At 35.0% G+C, this 19,410-nt stretch overlaps 1 protein-coding gene across 1 annotated transcript in view; it reads left to right on the top strand.

The window, feature by feature from the left end:
• The window catches only part of LOC111052624 (serine/threonine-protein phosphatase rdgC), a 262,290-nt gene that overhangs the window by 150,127 nt on the left and 92,753 nt on the right, over positions 1-19,410 (top strand). Inside the window, 1 exon segment of the mRNA XM_039423565.1 lies at positions 19,095-19,261. Within this exon segment, the coding sequence (XP_039279499.1) occupies positions 19,095-19,261 (167 nt within the window).

A 19,410-nucleotide genomic window follows, 5' to 3' on the forward strand; every position in this document is an offset into this window, starting at 1 on the left:
TTTTTCAATGGAATTCGACTTATGATGCATGATTTTGAACCGGCTTGACGAGCAGAGAAGAATGAGCTGTGGTGCAATGAGATCCGATCATTGTGTCAAAAGTTAAAAGTGTTTGAAATTTGATCCTTGAGGTGTCGCTTATGTGCGCCTCTCCACTCAGAGCATCTAACGGGTGATTCTCATAGAACATGATCTAATGAACTTATATCATGATCCAAAATCTTGATATGATGACAATGGAGAATTCATTATTAAGAATATCATGATCTAAAAAGGTGAAAAAGAATTTTGTGTCAGGATTCGGCGGAAATAACTGAAAACTGGAAAATGAACCGAAAATAAGAGGTTTTTGGTTCATCGTATATCTAGCACGAGAAAATTTGGCATGAAATTTTATTTATAACATTTATTGGTTCTGGACTTCTTTTCTGTATCCAAACAATATATTGAAAAATCATAATTACAATATAAAATGCAAGCACACCCCTTTTTTTCATGTGTATATCGACTGGACTTAAGTTACTGTAGATTTTTTCAAACACCACTCGGAAAGTGGGGGGGCGATCCCCCCCCCCTTGGATCCGCGCCTGCTAGCAGCGCTTGTCCATACATGTATTCACGATCTATCCAGAAGGATGAGGCAAGAATATTGGAAAAAACTTCGTTCTAAAACATGGTATGGGAAAATACTCCAATATTATGATTATTACAAAAGTATAGGAAATGGCTGTTATTTTTGGATAGAATATTATTGATTTTTCATTATTGATATACTTGCCAATAGTAAGTTGTTGGAACTCCAGCAGGAGTCCCATTTATAGAAAAAAGATATCTTCTGGATAAATGACCCTCACAATAATTATTATTAGTAGCATCATGATGATAGTATTTTTCAGTTGATAAACATGTATTCAAGTATAACTTGCACACATATGACTTATATGATAGTTTTCCACTATTTATATTTGAGAAACAGCACACGTATGAGGTATATGTAGAGAAAAATTGATCCTCTTTTCCTCACTAGCCCCCCGGGCTGGAGAACTCGCTCGTGAACTGTTGTAGTGATTATGAAATCCGAAACTTGTAATAATTATGTTGATCAATAGAAGTTCACATGAGTAGATAAGTAAGAATCAAGATCCAAGGCAGCAAAAATCATGTGTCTGTGTATGCTATCCTGTTGTATATTATCAAAAAAGACACAGGAGTGAATCAATTTCGTTGACCAAATAACTTGATCCGTTCAAGGTTGAAAGAATATGAGTTGATAGTTTGATGTTGATCGATGAAACCAATCGAGAGAAATCTCCGAACAAACAATCCTCTATCTCACAAACGGACTCAAGGCTCTGGAAATCAGTTATAATTCGCTACGCTTGTTCAATGAAACCTCTTGCAATATTTTTTATGAATTGTCATTTTTCTTATCCAATCAAAAGATATTTATCCTGTGAAAAATAATAAAAACCTTGTAGTACCCTTTATTATTAAAAATAATAAAAGTAGCCCATGTAAGTAGTGTTTTTATCCTGTGAATTATTACTGTAAAATTATAACATGACTTATTCTGTTCCCCTGTTCCCTCCAATAATTTAATACTTTCTCAGCGTCCAAACAAGTCACAACTTGAATGCTTCCCAGTTCCCAAATTTCAAATTAATTTGTCGTTTGCCATTAATACATTCTCCGTCATCTCCATTCTGATTGCTCCTCCATAATACGAGTCATGTACACACGCTCACACACACACACACACACACACACACACACACACACACACACACACACACACACACACCACACACACACACACACACACACACACACACACACACACACACACACACACACACACACACACACACCACACACACACACACACACACACACACACACACACACCACACACACACACACACACACACACACACACACACACCACACACACACACACACACACACACCACACACACACACACACACACACACACACACACACACACAAACATTACCCTTAAACACCGATATATACACTTATACAATAGACACATCTATACTAACACACGCACCGACTGAAGCTCACGCTCTCTAGATTAGCTACCTCGTGCCCGAAATTTAACAAGATTAGTTACCTCTAGACCTCAAGAGATAACTTGCGACTCTGAGCGACTTGCTCGATGCTCAACCAGGTTTAGCATTTCATCTAGGCAGGTACAGTAGGAAGGAACATCAACTTTACATGATTGCGTTTCAAACTTTCAGAACGCTGCAAATTATTATGACTTGTGTTTCATGTGTAGGAAGCCGCAGTGCAAGCATTACACGGTACGTATGAGAATTTGGCATACGAAATTGGAATTGTTCTCGAATAGGTAAGGGCATAATTATTAAAATTCGTATTCAATATTCGAGATGGATATTGAAATAGCAGTTGCAAGTAGGATATGCGACTGAGTAGGTGAGGCACGGGTGATGAAGAGGGGGAGAAAGCGAATATAATTTATTATTTTATTAAACGAAAATCCAAATTGAATGTTGTAATTGAATTTCCATCTAGCTGTTTACCCTGTTGTCAATATTTGCAGTAGCAGAAGTCTTCGGGATAAATTACAGCATTTAATTTGGGTTTTCGTTTAATAATAATAATTAATTCATTAGCATTTGAATAATTGCAATATGTCAGTAGTTTCCATCGGCAAATATTATTTGTTAATGATCTTCCTCATGAATTTCAGATCTACTAGTCTATCAGAAGATTATCAAATAATAATAATAATACCAATAACAATTTATAATAGGAAATTGATAAATATTATTCTTAAAATAGTATTCGGTTAAGTATTGTACTTTTGTTTGCAGACATAATTAATTCCGTTTTGAGGAGAAATTTTAATACATACAAAGGTCTTGGGAAGTCACCTACATTCAAGCAAGTGTAACAATATAAGTCATGAGAATACTCCTAACAGATTTCTCAAGTTAAATTTCCATAATATAGATTTGTATTTTGAGAGCAAGTATGAGAATAGCAAAGACGTGAAAAGAAGAAGTAAACGATAATTTGCAAAAAAACTCTATATACTACTACTGACCTCCTTAATCACTTGCGAAAACATTGAACAAGGAAACATATTCTCTTACAAATGACATTACCGTTATTAGTGACTGCCAGCTTGTTCACCAGCAGTGTTTCTATGATACATTTTGTGAATAACAGAGATATAAAGAGTAAGATTTATCTTATACCGTATATTATGAAATGAATGAGAAAGGAATTTCATATCAATGAACTGCAACTACCAAATCTAATATTAACCAATTAAAAGTCATTCATGTAAGATATGTGTGAAAGAAAACAATCTCTTGTTTTGGATAGTATATTTACTTCGTGGTTTGTGGACAATAACAACCAGAAAACATATAAACTAAAAGAAACAGTCCAGGAATCAGTTTTGTGCAAACTGAGGCAATCAATCTTTCAATTATCATGCAACTTATCTCCACTACAAGATGATTTTTTGTTATGCAATCAGATCTTTCGAAGACTAATTATCATTCCATTCCTCAAACACAATTAACTGCTCATTTCTTTTTTGATAATAATGATGAGTGATTAGGAAACGAATGAAATATATTAATATGCAAGAATCCATCATAATTATCGAGCTTCACCCTCTAAGTTCAAACAAAAAACTAAGACCAATAGAAAAATAATAGAAAATTTTGTTTCAGGACGTTTCCTTAAAGTGCCTATTTGGTACTTATGTCTTCTCCATGGTTCACGATAACTAGCTCTGAACTTAGCTGGCTAAAGAACAGTCTGGGAAATGTCAATCCAAAATCCAATGATGGAGAATAATCTCGAATTTATCTGACAGGTCCTCTTTCCTCAAACTCTCTCTCATTCAAATCCCTTTTTTCCTCCTGTTTTCCTCACCTTTGCAATTGGTAATCCTTTCAGCTCTCTTACTCAGGAAAGTGAGAGAATGAAATTAAGATAGAGAGTAAGTTAGAGAGAGAAATAGTTTTTTCTCTCTCTCCTCATCTCTCATTCGTTGATCCTTCCAGGTCTCTTACTCATCTCTGTTTCTTTTTTATTTATTTCTTTCCTCGGAAAAAACTCTTCTTCTTTACTCATATTAAAGTCTCTCTCTCTCATCAATCAATCAATCTCTCCTCTCTATTTGCTCTCTTGTCCCTTCGCTGATTCTTCTAGCTATCCAACCCGTCTCTCTCTTTTACCAACTCAACTCCACTATATATTTCTCTATCTTTCCCCCAATAGGTAATTGGATTTATTGGCTCCGTAGCCACATCTTATGAGTTTTGTTGGAGGTAGGGAAGGTTTGACAGCTGTTTGTCATGAAAGGAAACGAGATAGAATTGTGGGTGGAAGAAATGAGAGAGAGAATGATAGTAGTGGAGAGTGAAATGAAGAGAAAAAGAGATTGGAGTCAGTAAGAGTGGTAGAGTAAGAGCACAAGAGTTTGGGAGAAAAACAGTAAAGGAGACAAAATTGAACATTCAATTACGATGTGGCTGTCTGTGAAGTAAAGAGAGACAGCAGAGCGCAGAGCATAGAGCACGAATCACGGCTGGCAACACACACTGATTTCTTGCTCGAAATGAGAAGAGCTCCAGATTGCAATTGGTGTGTGATGAAACTTTCTCTCCGTGAAACCGATTCCGATTGATGGTCGATTCAAAGCGCCATGCAACCTGTGTTTCATCAATTACAGGAAACGATTCGTCTGACTGCTTTCTATTAAACGTGTCTATTGTAGCTCGATTGTATTATCATTTATTTTCCCAAGTGAGTGTATAATAAGTCCTAATAATTATTTTTAAGAGATTTATTATCAATCTAACGACTTCTTCCCCAATCATTTTGATGATTACTAGCATTAATGGTAAGGGATAGTTGTAGGATAAATGATAGAATACAGGTCTCTTCTCTATTGATTGTGATCAACTACCGTAAAGACTTCTGCAACTACGATATTGATAACAGAGAAACCATCTAGAAGAAAGCTCTATGAGTAGACCTTATTCAAATATAGTAAGAAAATTATTCCTTTTCACTCTTCAGGGTCGAGTAATGAAGTATGGATGATTTCAATATACATATATTACATATCAGTATTCCATATTTTTCTTCCTTGATCAATAAAGTATACCTTCGATGTTGCCATTTTGATGAGAAAGGAAACATTCCAACATAGATTACATTGAAAATAAAACCTTTCTTAAAAATGGCGTCTGTTTTGTCGAAACGCTCCTGTAGACGTTGTGAGGAGTTGGTGATGAAGTGCCCTCAAGGAGGATAACCTCGCCTTTGGCGTGGAGAAAACGTTGATTGAAGAAGATTGAGGGTTTCTGTTTGTAATTGCTGATTTTTTTTTCAAAGGAATAGTTGAAGAACAGTGAGTTTTACAACTGGAGTAATTAGGTTCACAACTAATTTCAGCGAGGAAGTGATAGGTGCTCCACTCCATCGATTTTTTCACATTTGAATCATGTTTTAATTGATGAGATGATTTATTTAGAAGAATCTGTGATATCACATTCTTGGTTTTATTTGAAAAAATCAGTTCACAATAAGTATTCTTGTTTGTTCTCTTCTGTTCACATGATGACCACATAACGTCTCCTTATAACTTTTATCACTGTAACAGATTTACTTTTCGGAACTAATGTTTCATATTTATTGCTGCAATTCATGGCTTTCTATAAATTGAAAGTTGTGACTTGAAGTCTCTTATCCAAGACATTGTCGAAAATTTATTTTGGCATTAACGAAAATTTAGTAGGGCCTAAATTTAATCCAAGCATCCACTATTCATGAGGCCAGGTTAACATTGAAAATGTCCCCAGCAGAGAAGCAGTGTGCAATGGCCTCAGTCGTGTTATTTGCACATTATTAATATTTGCATGGTAGTCAGCTGGTCAGCCACCACCCTTCCCTTCTCCATCCTTGTACACGTTTAGATTCAGAGCCCGATGAAATTTCATCAGTTTATGTAAATTTGTGTCACAGTCAGATTCCACCGAAAGAGAGTTGTGAGAGAGAAATTTAGATGGAATACAGAGAGAGAGAGAGGGTTTAGAGAGAGAGAGAGAAAGAGTAAGGTACTATGGGGTGGAATTTTGGAAAATGGTAAAGAATTGAGAAAATTGAGAAATAGGCAATAAGACTTGATGACGTGAGATAAAGGAAATGGAATGAAAAAGTAGAGGGATGGTAACCCAGGAGAATGTAACGGAGAACTGCTGCATGATAATAAGAGAGGAATGATTCTGAAAGATAAATATTGAAAACTGATCATGGGGAAGATTAAGAATAACCCGATAAAGAAGCGAGGGAAAAATAAATTAAATTCACATGCAAAAGAGGCAATGCTCATGGAGAAAGAGAGTAAGCTCACAAGGACAGATGAATTGACTTTTGAAAAAGAGAGGATTAAGAAATATCAGAATATTTCAATTCATGTAGATTCTAGTACTATATCCTGAATTGCATTCTAATTTATCATAACAATACAATCTATTTTCTTTCTCCGTCTCTACCAAATATTATAATTTGAGAAAGAAGGAGATAGATGAAAAGGTGAGAGAAAGAGACATTTGTAGAAGAAAATACGTTTAAGTTATTGTGGTGAAGTAGTGGGGCTACACGGTAAGCCTTGATGCTGTGTGATATATATGTGAGGGTATATCTACCGTATATAGCATATTGTACATGATATTTTCCAGTAGGCTGAGTTAGGTTGACCAGAGAACGCAATCAGAACATGCAAATGTTCTCTTCTCTCCTTCCACCCTCCGAGCCACCACCATATCTGTAGACAGCAAATCTTTTGTTCTGAAATTCGGCTCTTTGTTCTACTCTTATATCACCACTCTCTTCTCCATATTATTCCACCCCTCTTCATCGTTACTTCCTCTTCACGCTTTTCCTTTGTCTCTTCTACACATATCACTATGCACGACTCGCTCAGCCGTTCTCATATTATAATTTATTTTCTGTCTTTCTTCTACCTCTTCATTCCTTGCATCTTCTTCTGCTTCTCCTCATTATCTCTTCCTTCTCATTGTCATTCTCCATCTCCTTCTTTTCCTCCTCATTGATCTATCCATTTCTATCTTCTCCTCCTTCGTGTTTTTTCTCACTCATTTCCCATCCTCATTTTGTCACATTTTACTCCAACTTCCGCCTCACACTCCGATCCCCATTCTTTTCATTTGTCATTTTTCTTTCACTTCTCCGGAAATTTCTTTTCCAGTATTTTCTCCTTCACTTTAACCCTTTTCATTTCCTCTTTGTCTCATTCTTTTTTCTATATGCTTTTGCACTCTGTATACATGCATCAACTCTTCTTCTTCATCATCATCATCATCTTCTTCTTCTTCTTCTTCTTCTTCTTCTTCTTCTTCTCTTCTTCTTCTTCTTCTTCTTCTTCTTCTTCTTCTTCTTCTCTTCTTCTTCTTCTTTATGAATATTTTGGAAATTCATCTCGCAACTTAAATTCGTTTTGATGAGTTCTAATGAAATTAATTTTTTCATAAAAATCTACACATCCGTACGGTTTTTAAATGGAATCTAGCGAAGGAGATTTTCGTCTGCAAGCCACTGAAAAATGGAGTTGTTAAACAGAGTACGTTGACAGACCCTTACACGCACGCACAAGCAGTGCGTGACCGCCATCAGTTGTCTGGAGGGATGCCGGGTACATGGGCTTTGTATACCTGTAAACAATAGCCCGTACACTTCCATTTCCTTTTGAAACTTATTCGCAGAAAGAATTCACAAGTAAAGGCATCTTGACCTGAGAGTGGACAAAATATAATCAGTATTATTTTCAGTTGACCCTCGAAAGCACTCGTCTTCAGTACAAGCCAAAGTCGATCAACTCCTGTTTGAAAAGTGTTCCTCAGTTAGTTTGGAACTAATCGTGTCTGTGCGCGTGTGTTTGTGTGTAGGTCTATGTGTTATAGTGTTCGAAGTTATAAAACGTAACTGAAAAGTATGGCGAATAAGAACCGAATAAAAAGTCGAAAATTGAAAAATCGGGGTGGAGAAAGGTTGCGTGAATGGAGAATCATGAAAAGTATTGGTGTTGAAAGATCGTTTCAGGATAAATCTGCTAATTCTCCTTCCTTACAACAATCTTCAGCTCCTTTTTCCTCTTCCTGTTCTACTCATGCTTTTTCCCCTTCTCATTCTCCGACTCCTCCTCCTCATCCATCTCCTTATCTTCATTCTAATCCGTCTCCTCCTCTTCCTCCACCTCCTCCTCCCCCATCTTTTCCACCCCATCCTCCTTCTTCCGTATGCTATACGGTGAATGATTCCTACTCCTCATGTTCCTCTTCTTTTGCTTCTCCTAATTATATCAGCAATAATACTCCCTGTTTGTCTCGTACAGTGTCTACTCCTTCCTCTTCTTCCATCATTCCTGCTCCTGATACATCAACCCCATTGAATATTGAGAAGAATTCTAGAGCGAAAAGTGAAATTAGTGGACGTAGAATAGTGGACATTGTTTATTTTATAGAACAGTTGAAAATAGCTAGTGAACATTCTCCACTATTTGATTGTTCTTTCACCAATTTGAAATTGATGAATGAAATCAAGCATGGCTTGATTTCTGGGTTTTGTTTTGAATGCAACATGTGTGGGATGAAAAAGACTGTATGGTCTGACAAAATGAACAGTGAACAGCATATGGACATCAATTCTGCAGCAGTGGCAGGTACAATAAATTTAGGAGGAGGATTCAGTAGCCTCGAAAAATTGCTGGGTGCAATGAATACTCGTTGCATGAGCCACAAAACTTTTGGGAAACATGAACAAATAATTTCAAAGGCCTGGGACGAGTCATCATTGGTGGAGATGAAGAAAGCGGCCGAAGAGGAAATTGTTTTGGCAAGAGCTCGCGGTGATGTTGACAAAGATGGAGTGCCATTGCTGACCGTGGTTGCAGATGGTAGCTGGGCCAAACGCTCATACAGAACCAACTACAATTCACTCTCTGGAGTGGTAAGTAAATTGCATCAATATATTCATATTATGTTACTAATCAACTATGAAACTACATTTATGGAAGTACTTTAGATAGATTACTTTGCGAAGTTTTTGCATAGTGAAGTAGTCAATTTCATTACCATAATCACATGGAAACAAAGTAAAACGCTTGTATTCTGGTCATATTGTCTTTCATAAAAAGTAGCCGAGGCATTTCAGATACAAAATTCTAAAGATTGAAGAATTTAAAAACTGTAACAATTCTTTTTTACAGATAGAAATGGATAGAAATTGCATTTGTTCAAATGCTAATGAATATATAATTACTGTTATAATTATTATTCAACGAGAATCTAAATCAAATGCTTTCAATTCATAGAAAATTCCTCTAGCTTTTGATCCTGTTGTCAATATTTTGCAGAAGCAGAAGCCTTTGTTGTAATTGAAATCATTCAATTTGGTATTCCGTAAGGTAATTATTCTGTAATTCTATAATGAATAAAATAAATCCATTTTAGGTCCTGAAAAGAATAAAATGTACTTCAGATTGCATAAGTTCAAATGAATCAAGTTACCGATTTGGAAGTAATCGGTAAACCTCCTTCTTCTCAGCATTGTAGCGAAATGTTATCAAGAGAATCATGGATATTCAAAAATCATCCAACTCTAATTAGGATGAGATCTCATTTTGAAATTCCAGAAATGTCATAATTTTAAACTTTTAATAAATCTATATTGGATAGAAAGGCTTCTTTTTTAATTTTTTTTTCATTGTTTGTTTCAGGCAGCAATTGTTGGCTACTACACGAAAAAAGTTATCTATTTCGGGGTGAAAAATAAATATTGTGTGACCTGTGCACGAACATCGAATTCACCAAAAGAGCACGTGTGCTTCAAGAACTGGTCGGGCAGCTCCAGCAGCATGGAAGCTGCAATCATTGTAGAAGGCTTCATGGCAAGTGAGCAAATGTATGGAGTGCGTTATCACAAAATAATTGCTGATGGTGACAGTAGTGTTTACAATAACGTTTTGACAGCAAGACCATACGAGAACTTGACTGTGATCAAGATAGAGTGTAGAAATCATTTGCTGAGAAATTTTTGTAACAAACTTCGGGAAATTTCAATTACCAGTGTTCGGGGTAATTCCGTGAGTTTTGATCGAGGTTTACATTTGAAAATGCGGAGGCTCCTAGGTGCAAATATTTTTCGATGTAGAAACGCTATATCTAGAGCAATGAAGTTCCGCAAGGCCGAAGAAGGATCCTTGTTCTCCAAATCACAAAATTTGAAGGCAGATATTATCAACATGCCGAGTCATGTATTTGGCGAGCATCGGCAGTGCCAAGAGATTGGGTATTTCTGCAAGGGAATCAAAGAAGGAGAATCGAATATGATTAGTAAGATGCAAGAGGTAGGAATGTACAATAAATTGATGGAAGCTGTGAACTCCCTTGCTGATTACAGTCATCATTTAATACAAGATGTTGACAGTAATGTTGTTGAGCAATACAATTCAGTAGTTTCAAAATATACTGGGGGAAAACGGGTGAATTACACTCAAAAAAATTCCTACAAAACAAGGTGCTCTGCTGCAGTGGTGAGTCACAACTCGGGAATGCCGTTTTACTCTCTCCATAAAGCTATGACTGAAATCAGTCCAATTGGCTTTAGTAGACTTTATGAAGAGAGAACTAAACGAAAGGTTGAATTGGCTGCCAACCGCTCTACGAGAACTCGCAAGGTTAGAAGGAGATTGGCTTTGAGTCTTCCAGACAAAGATTATGGGCCAAATGCCCAGAAACCTGACTTACCAGAAGACGTATTTGTGAAGAAATGTGTGGAGTTTAGAGAAAAATTGAGAAAGAGTGAAACTGAAATAGAAAAGATTCAGGAAGAAACTACTAATCAGTTTGAGAATCAACGCTGGTTTGAAGAACGCAGGCTACGATTAACTGCATCATTTTTCGGTGCTGTATGTAATCGTAAACCTGAAACCAAGTGTGCAGCTCTAGTGAAGAAAATGTTATATTCAACCTCATTGAACAATGTTTATACTTGCCAGTACGGAAAAGAAAATGAGAAAATAGCCCTGGCGGAGTTGCAGAGGAAAAGTGGCAAAACAATTTCGAAATGTGGTTTATTCATCGATCGTGATCATCCATTCCTGGCCGCTTCTCCTGATGGCCTGGTCGATGATGGCGAAGGGATAGTAGAAATAAAGTGTCCGGCAACTGCAGAATACTTGACACCAGATGACTTGATATGTAAAAAGATTGGAGTTGTAGGGAGAATGTGGAGTAATGTGGATGATAAATTAGTTATTAAAAATCTCATAATTACCACATCCAAGTTCAAGGGCAACTTCATATAACAAGAAGGAAATATTGCCTTTTTACTATATGGACGCCCCATGGTTTGAAGGTGGAAAAAATATTGAGGGATGATCAATTTTGGGAGAAATTTATGTTTCCAAAGCTTTGTAAGTTTTATAATGCATGTTTGCTCCCTGAGCTGATTGATCCCAGACATAGAAGACAAATGGAAATAAGAGAACAACAACATATCTTGCAAGCAATAACCGAGAAAAGAAGGAAATTGTAGGAATATTTGCTAATTTGTTATCATTGAATGTATTTTTAATATACCTATTCATTATAGTTTTTATGAGCTATAGGATACCGTATTGTGTTTTTATATAGAAATTGTTTTATATTATTCAAAGGTCAGCAAGTTTCTTGAGATTTATCTGTTCATGAAATGTGAACTTGAAGTAGGTGACCTATTCATTTTTTGAAGATTTTCGTGTTGGTTCTTTCAGTATTTCAATATCAATTGTTTATCTGACAATTGTGAATAAAGAAATTATGAAATGAAATGAAATCCTATCCACATTATGAAATTCTAATTCACTACTATGTTACACTAGTTTATTTTTCGCGATCTGTATTATTTGTACCATATCGAACACTCATAAAAAATATTTTATTATTAGTCCTGTAGTAGTATTATTATTGTTTCAGTATTATCCAATCATACATAAACTATGAACTTATGTATTTTCAATAGACCTATTCATTATTGTTTTTAAAATCTATAGGCTACCGTATTGTGTTTTTACATAGAAATTGTTTTATATTATTCCAAGGTCAGCAAGTTTCTTCAGATTTATCTGTTCATGAAATGTGAACGTGGAGTAGGTGACCTATTCTTTTTTTGAAGATTTCTGAGTTCGTTCCTTCAGTATTTCAATATCTATTGTTTATCCTATCGATATTATAGAATACTAATTCACTACTATGTTACACTAGATTATTTTTCGCGATCTGTATTATATGTACCATATCGAACACTCATAAAAATTATTGTATTATTAGTCATGCATTAGTAGTTTGTTATTGTTTAAGTATTATCCAATCATACAAAAACTAAGAACTCAATATACTCTTGTTGGATTGCAGATTATTCGATGTGTATGATCAAATGTAGACTAATTATTATTTTGATGAATAGTATTCAGATTCAGTTCATGGATGATTTATATTAGAGAATCGAATTCAAAATTTATTTGATATTGAATGTGATAAAAATCTTTTTATCGTTATCCAACTATTATAATTGAATTCGAATGATATCTAAAAAATCTTGTACAGTACTTTTTAGACTTAGTAGTTAATTTTTTTCATCTTTTGATGTATGTATTTTTAATACACCTATTTACTGGTATTTATGTAAACTTACTATACCGTATTGTGTTTGCATAAGAATTGTTTGGTATTTTTCGAAGGTCAGCAGTTTCTTGAGATTTATCTCTCCATAAAAAAGTGAATGTGAAGTAGGTGACCTATTCCTTTTAAAAAATCACTTGAATACTTTAATATTAATTAATCAACTTACCATCATTATGAAATATTAGTAAAACTGATTAACAAATATTTTACAATAGTTGGATGAATTCCGCCCTATGTTTAATATGCCCCACCCATAGATATTATCATATTATTATTATTTTTCATATTATGCTATAAACTCAATTTGCTCCTTGAATTGCAGATTCATTATATGACTGAAATCAACAGTAGGCTAATTTTTTTCTATTCATGATATTCAAAATCAATTTATAATTAATTCGAAGTGGAATATATTTTATTTGTTTGTATGATTCAACTAATAACCTGTATTCTATAGAAAAACGATCAAGTGGTCATGCAGAAATAAAAATCATTATACGTTTCTATAAGTCTCTACATTTTATTCAATGATAATGTTTACCTTTATTTTGAACTCTTCGCCGCTCCACTGTGTTTTCACCATGACAATTGTAGTGGAGAATACGAAGTTGATTCAACATTTTCCCTAACAATTATTTTTTACAAGTGGAGCATCGTGATACTGCTCAATATTTTATATCTGTGGATGCTGTTAGCTTATGGAATTTAAGGGTTTACGAGAGATGTTTAGCGTAGCGTTGCGTTGCATCACTTTCCACAAGAGTAATTAGTCGATCGGCAATTGTGTAAGTCGATAAGTCGAAGTCAATTGGTTCGTAGGAATCGATAAGACTATCGGATCAGAATAAGTGAATCTTAATCAGTTTTCCAGTGCTAATTACAGAAGCTCTTGCCTTATGCAATCGAGCTTTGATGCATGATTGGTTCCTTTCAGCAGAAACGTTTGAATTGCGCGCCACTCTGACAGCTACACAACTCTCTCCCATGATTGGTCGTCCCGGGATCTGGGATTAGCCCAGCACTAATGAGCGACAACCACAAGCAATTTCTATCAACAGAGCTGGTGTCCGACTTGATTGGCTCCGACTTATTTGCATTCGAAACGGAAGAGAGTTCGAATTCATAATGACTGTGAAATTAATAGAGTTGTGAAGTAGATGTTGTGGAGTATGATTTGAATATGCTTGTAGTATTATATTATTTGAAAATTTGAAGATTTTCGTTTCTTGAAGTTCATTCTCTGACGGAATTCATCCTTTCGTGAACTTCTTCAAGGAAGTCCAACTCTGTTTTACCGGATTTATTTCAGACAGGTACGAGTCGTCTAAAGTGGATGGGCTCACTTGAGAGTGTTAATTAGTCATCGAACGACCAATATGTATTGTCACGTTATTTTTTATATTTAAATAACGATTAGCCTCCTGCTTGGCATCAATCGGTAGAGCATAAGAATATTTTAATAATTATAAAAATCTGGTCGTGGTTTTTACTAGGATATAGTCTGATAAAAATCTTTATAGGCCCAGATATGAGTTTCCACAATAATACTGATAATTTATTAGAAAAAAAATATATATATATATATATATATATATATATATATATATATATAAAGCTTATATCCTACAGTATTGAGGAATAAAAATAAATCGTACACCATAAAAATTTGATACATATATTAACAAATATCTCAAAAAAATAAATCAGAGCAAAAATATATAGAGCGACAGAAATATATAATATAACAAGAAACGAAATCAATAAAATATCACAGATTAATATTATTCTTTAAATTCTATAGCACGAAACGCTACCATGTGCTTTCATTTTTATGATCATATGCATTTATTTGCATGTAGCTTCGATATCAACTTGCTGATACTTGTCAACTTGGACGATTCTATTTAGAATCTAAATTTCTTAAGTCAGCATGATAAATTGACAAACTAGTAATCCAAATATATATATAAAATTCTATAGTTTCTAATAGATTTCTTTGTAATAAATATATTTTTTATCTCAGGGTGCGAGATTCGGCACCTGACGGAATAGATGGATCAATTCATCTAGTGAATCAGAGCTACATAAAATTATCGCAAATTATATTGTAGAAATTAATGATCATATAAATAATGTATTAACAGCCTAGATCTTAGTCTTCTTTGATTGATGGATATATGGATTGATTCGTTACTATCTAATAAAATACCTTTTATACTATATTTACTTGCGCAAGTATTTTTACCAAATTCTTAATTTATAAAAAACCCTTTCAATGAGCTAGCTTTGATTCTTATTTAATTTCGAACCACTGAGGGCGCCCTATCACTATTTCAATATTTTTCACTCACGTGCCGGAATTTTCTAGAGCTGCTGGTGTCGATCCAAACTCCTGGTGGTCCTGGATTATTGTAGCCAGAGTCGTCTCTTCCAAGGGGTTAAAAAATTATTTAAAATTACTTTTGCTTTACATTAGCATCACAAAGTCTTATGAGAAAATTTAGTAATTCAATTTAACTTTAAATTATTTAAAAAGGTACAGTAAGGTATTGCGCTCTATAATTTTTGGTGACCTCTCATGGTGCTGGTTGGCAGGCAAGTGGGGAGTTCTCTCTTCTCTCATTCACAATTTTCAATTCCGATTTCTAAATTTACATGAAATTTAAATACTCTGTTCCTCCGCCATTCATGGCTCAAATAGACCGTACCAAACTATTAAACTATTACTTATGTTACATCTTTAATAATTTATTTGCCTTCGGGCCGTATCCAAAATATAAACTGTACAACAATATTTTATAAATTCTTATCATTTGTAGAAATATATACAAATATATTTGAATCGGCTCACAATTGCCGCCTATCAATTGCCACTATTTGATTGGTGCATGCAAATTATTACAGTATTCATGCGCCTAGTAACCTCCTACTTCCTTAATACATTTAATTATTTTTATTGGGGTTTTTTAATATGCTTTTTACATGCAAAGTAAATTTTTACATATTATAAGTTGTTTCTTATATTACAATAATTAGCCACGTGGGACGTTTAGTTCCTCAAGTTGAATACTGTTTCGCCACAATAAGTTTCTGCCAAGGTGTTTGGTCAGATTCTACGTTGTGCGACTCGGTCGATCATTAGGTCGCCGATCAGATGTTTTATGCCTAACCTCAAATTTTCAATATTTTATATATATTATACAGTAGCAAAAATTATTTCCATTCCTATTCGGCTGTTGTACAATTTGGCCAGGATGCCTGATATTATCTAATCTTTAACGTTATCATCTTTGGCGATATTAGCCTAATATTTCACTTAGACCTATAAATTTTTCAAATAGGAAATTTATTTATCCATCCAAATTTAAATACATTACAGTATAGAAGTAGTTGGTTGGATTAATTATTTTTTATGTTGTAAAAATTGAGTGTAGAATCACCATTTGTATATGTAATCACAAATCTAGTTATAATTCTAGGACAGTATTTTAATGGAAGTTTTCAAACACATTTCAATTGGAAAAAGTATGATGAGAGAGAATACGAAAAGTATATTTGTACTGTGAGAAGATTGGGAGTATGAATGGAAGTGATGTGCAATGAGAGGAGTTGAGAGTGGAGGAGAATGAAGGAGAGCAAGGAATGATAAAGGAAAAAGATTAGAGAAATGGAAGTAGATCTCCAGAAAGAGAGAGAAAGGCGTGAGTTGAATCCTCCAGACAAACTCATCATGTTTTATTGTAGTAAGTTTAGACGGATGAAATCCTCAACTGAGACTTGAAGGAAGAAAGAACTTTTGTCGAGAGGAGCGTCTCTTGTGCGATTTCATAACTTCTTTAAATTGCAATTCCACTGAGAATGGACACTCGGGGGAAGGCGAGTCTCCAGCCCTGGAGGTACGACAGACCCCTCTCCCTCCCACCTTCACACCAACCGTCATGCAAAGATAACTCGATTTCATCATTTGGCTTCTCCCAGTGGTGAGCTTCACAAATTGAGGCAACGAGAAGGATGAGTGTGGAGAAGTATTGTTAATGGAAGCGAGACGTTGAGGAAAATTTAGAAGAAAGTAAGGAAATGAGTAGTGTACAGACGGAGTAGAGGAAGAAAAGGGAGGATACGAGAGAGACGAAAGAAAGTGTAAGAGTAGGAGCAGAAATAGGAAGAGAAGAAAATAATGGGATGAAGGAGTGAGAAGGAAATGAAAGAAAAGTGATCATCGGAAAGGAGGAAAAAGTAAGGTGGAGAGAAACGTAAGAGAAAAGGCGGAGAAAACTCACTAAGGGAGAAAATGTCCTTGAAAGGAAAAAACGTGGGAAGGAAGAAAGGTAGCAAAAATATAGGGAAGAGTATGAGAGGGATCTGGATGAAGGGAAAGAGAGCAATTAAGAAACGTGGAGGAAAAAAGAACGGAGATGTAGAGAATGAATAAAGAGAGATTAAACAGAAAAATAAATGTAAGGCAAATATAAAAAATAGGGTGTAGGATGAAAGGGCAGAACACGAAGAGAGAGAAGATAAAGTTTCGGGGAAAGTAATTAAGAGGTTATTGATTGAAGAAAGAAAAGGTTATTGAATTAATTAAAGATTATTGTTGGGAGTCGGAACAGGCAAGAGCCTAAACCATGAATGAAAGAAGAAAAAAATTGGAAGAAAAATGAAGTGAAGGGAACAAATAGAGAAGAAAACTGAAAAAAAAGAGAATTGGAGGAGAGTATAAAAAAAGAGGAAACGAGATTTAAAAGATCCAAAAAAGGGAAGGAGGGAAGGCAGAAAATAAGAAGAAAGACAGAATGAAAATTTCCCAGCGTCAGGAATTTCGGTCATACGATTATCAACAAGATATTTTCGCATTCTCTCTAGCTCGGTTGAAGTGAGTGGCTTGAAATGCGTATCTTCGATGAATTTGAATAAGCCGCTGGTATACGCTGCTGAACGAATATTCACATCACAACGAAAATCTGTGTGGACTTCACTGAGCCAAAGGGACCAAGGGTTTTACAAAAATTCTGCTATAGCCTAAAACACTGCTATCATTCAAACCAGCTCTCTTATGAAATTCTGAGAATTCATCACATTAAATTACTTTGCTATAGGGATATTAGATTTATTGAATTTATGAGATAATAATAAATTGTTGAGTGTAGCTGAATATTGCTAGTGCCTGATATGAAGTAGGGTCACTTGAGGCAAACAACTATCTATTATTATATACAGATACAGAGTACAAAGAATAAGGTGAACGCACCCTGAAGATCAGGTAAACCATGTCTCGTTAGCATAAAAAAATTATCAAACACCTGAAAACTACTGCGATTTACGAATTAAACGTGAAAGTCGAACTCTAATAAATTCTTCTTTCTGTATCAGATTCCTGGAACTTTGAAAAATGGAACTACTAGTATTATTACTACAAATGTTAGGCATCTCAAGAAAGGTTATCTATTGCAAACAAAAGATTTGCCGCCTTTAGTAAACTGTATTCCCTGTTTGCATATGATTTATAAATTAGGGTTGCGTATTAATTTAATCATCTGGTATCACCCTCACACCAGATTGGAATTAGTCCACACCAGGGTGTCAGTGACATTCGACCACCCTGCGGTTTGACGCCACACACCAATTGACACGTCGGCTAGGCCACGTCAGATATTGCCAGTAAGTATAGAATGTGATTACATATGATCAATGTGATTACATTCTATACTCACTGGATATTGATCAGTTATTGCGTGATCAGTACAGCGGCAAAAAGTGTAGAAGCAAGGTCTGCAATTGGTGTGCATTCACCTCGATGACTGCACCATCCTCAGCAGAAACATATTTTAGCAATGGAATTGTTTCCAATTGATAAAACAATTTCATTGTTTTACTATTCATTCTCCTTAGGATCAATAGGTTTATTATTGAAGCTTAGACTAATATGAATGCAATCATTATAACTCTCTTTTATTATAGTTACTTGTTGAACATTATCCATATTAAAACACCATAAGAAAATATTATTGAGTACAGTACTATTTATTTTATTGCAACACTACAAGTTTCAAATCTTCTAGAATCAAGGCTAATGAAAAAATAGAAAATGGCTCTTGAAGAGTTGAAACTAGTGTTGTGTTGCAATAAAATAAGGGATACTTGATTATTTTTATTGTGTTTCAATAATTAATTAGTAGCCCTAGAAAAAAGATTGGATAGTATCTATATTTTGCAGGTTATTCCAATGTATTGCAGTTGTATTCTTCGTTCGAGTTAATATTTCACATTTGTTACTCCATGATAGATATATTCAATTTTTATGTTGATTCAATTCAATTTCACTAATTTGTTTACAGAACGGTCTTCCATCGGCGGAGAACCCGTACGTTTTCAATGGCGATTTTGTCGATCGAGGCAAGAAAGGCCTCGAAGTTCTTCTAGTCTTGCTTTGTTGTCTCATAGTCTTCCCGGATGGCGTCCATCTGAACAGAGGAAACCACGAGGATCATGTTATGAACACAAGGTGAGTCTCAAAACATATTCTATATCTTGGACCTGTTTGTTGATAATATTGGAGATAGGCCCCCTCACACTAGTAGATTTTCTACTGGTTTGCGAAATATAACATAATAGATCACCGTACACTCCTATTGTAGGAGAGTTTATGTGTTT

Source organism: Nilaparvata lugens, chromosome 3 (assembly GCF_014356525.2).
Source record: "Nilaparvata lugens isolate BPH chromosome 3, ASM1435652v1, whole genome shotgun sequence".
Classification (NCBI taxonomy): Eukaryota; Metazoa; Arthropoda; class Insecta; order Hemiptera; family Delphacidae; genus Nilaparvata; species Nilaparvata lugens.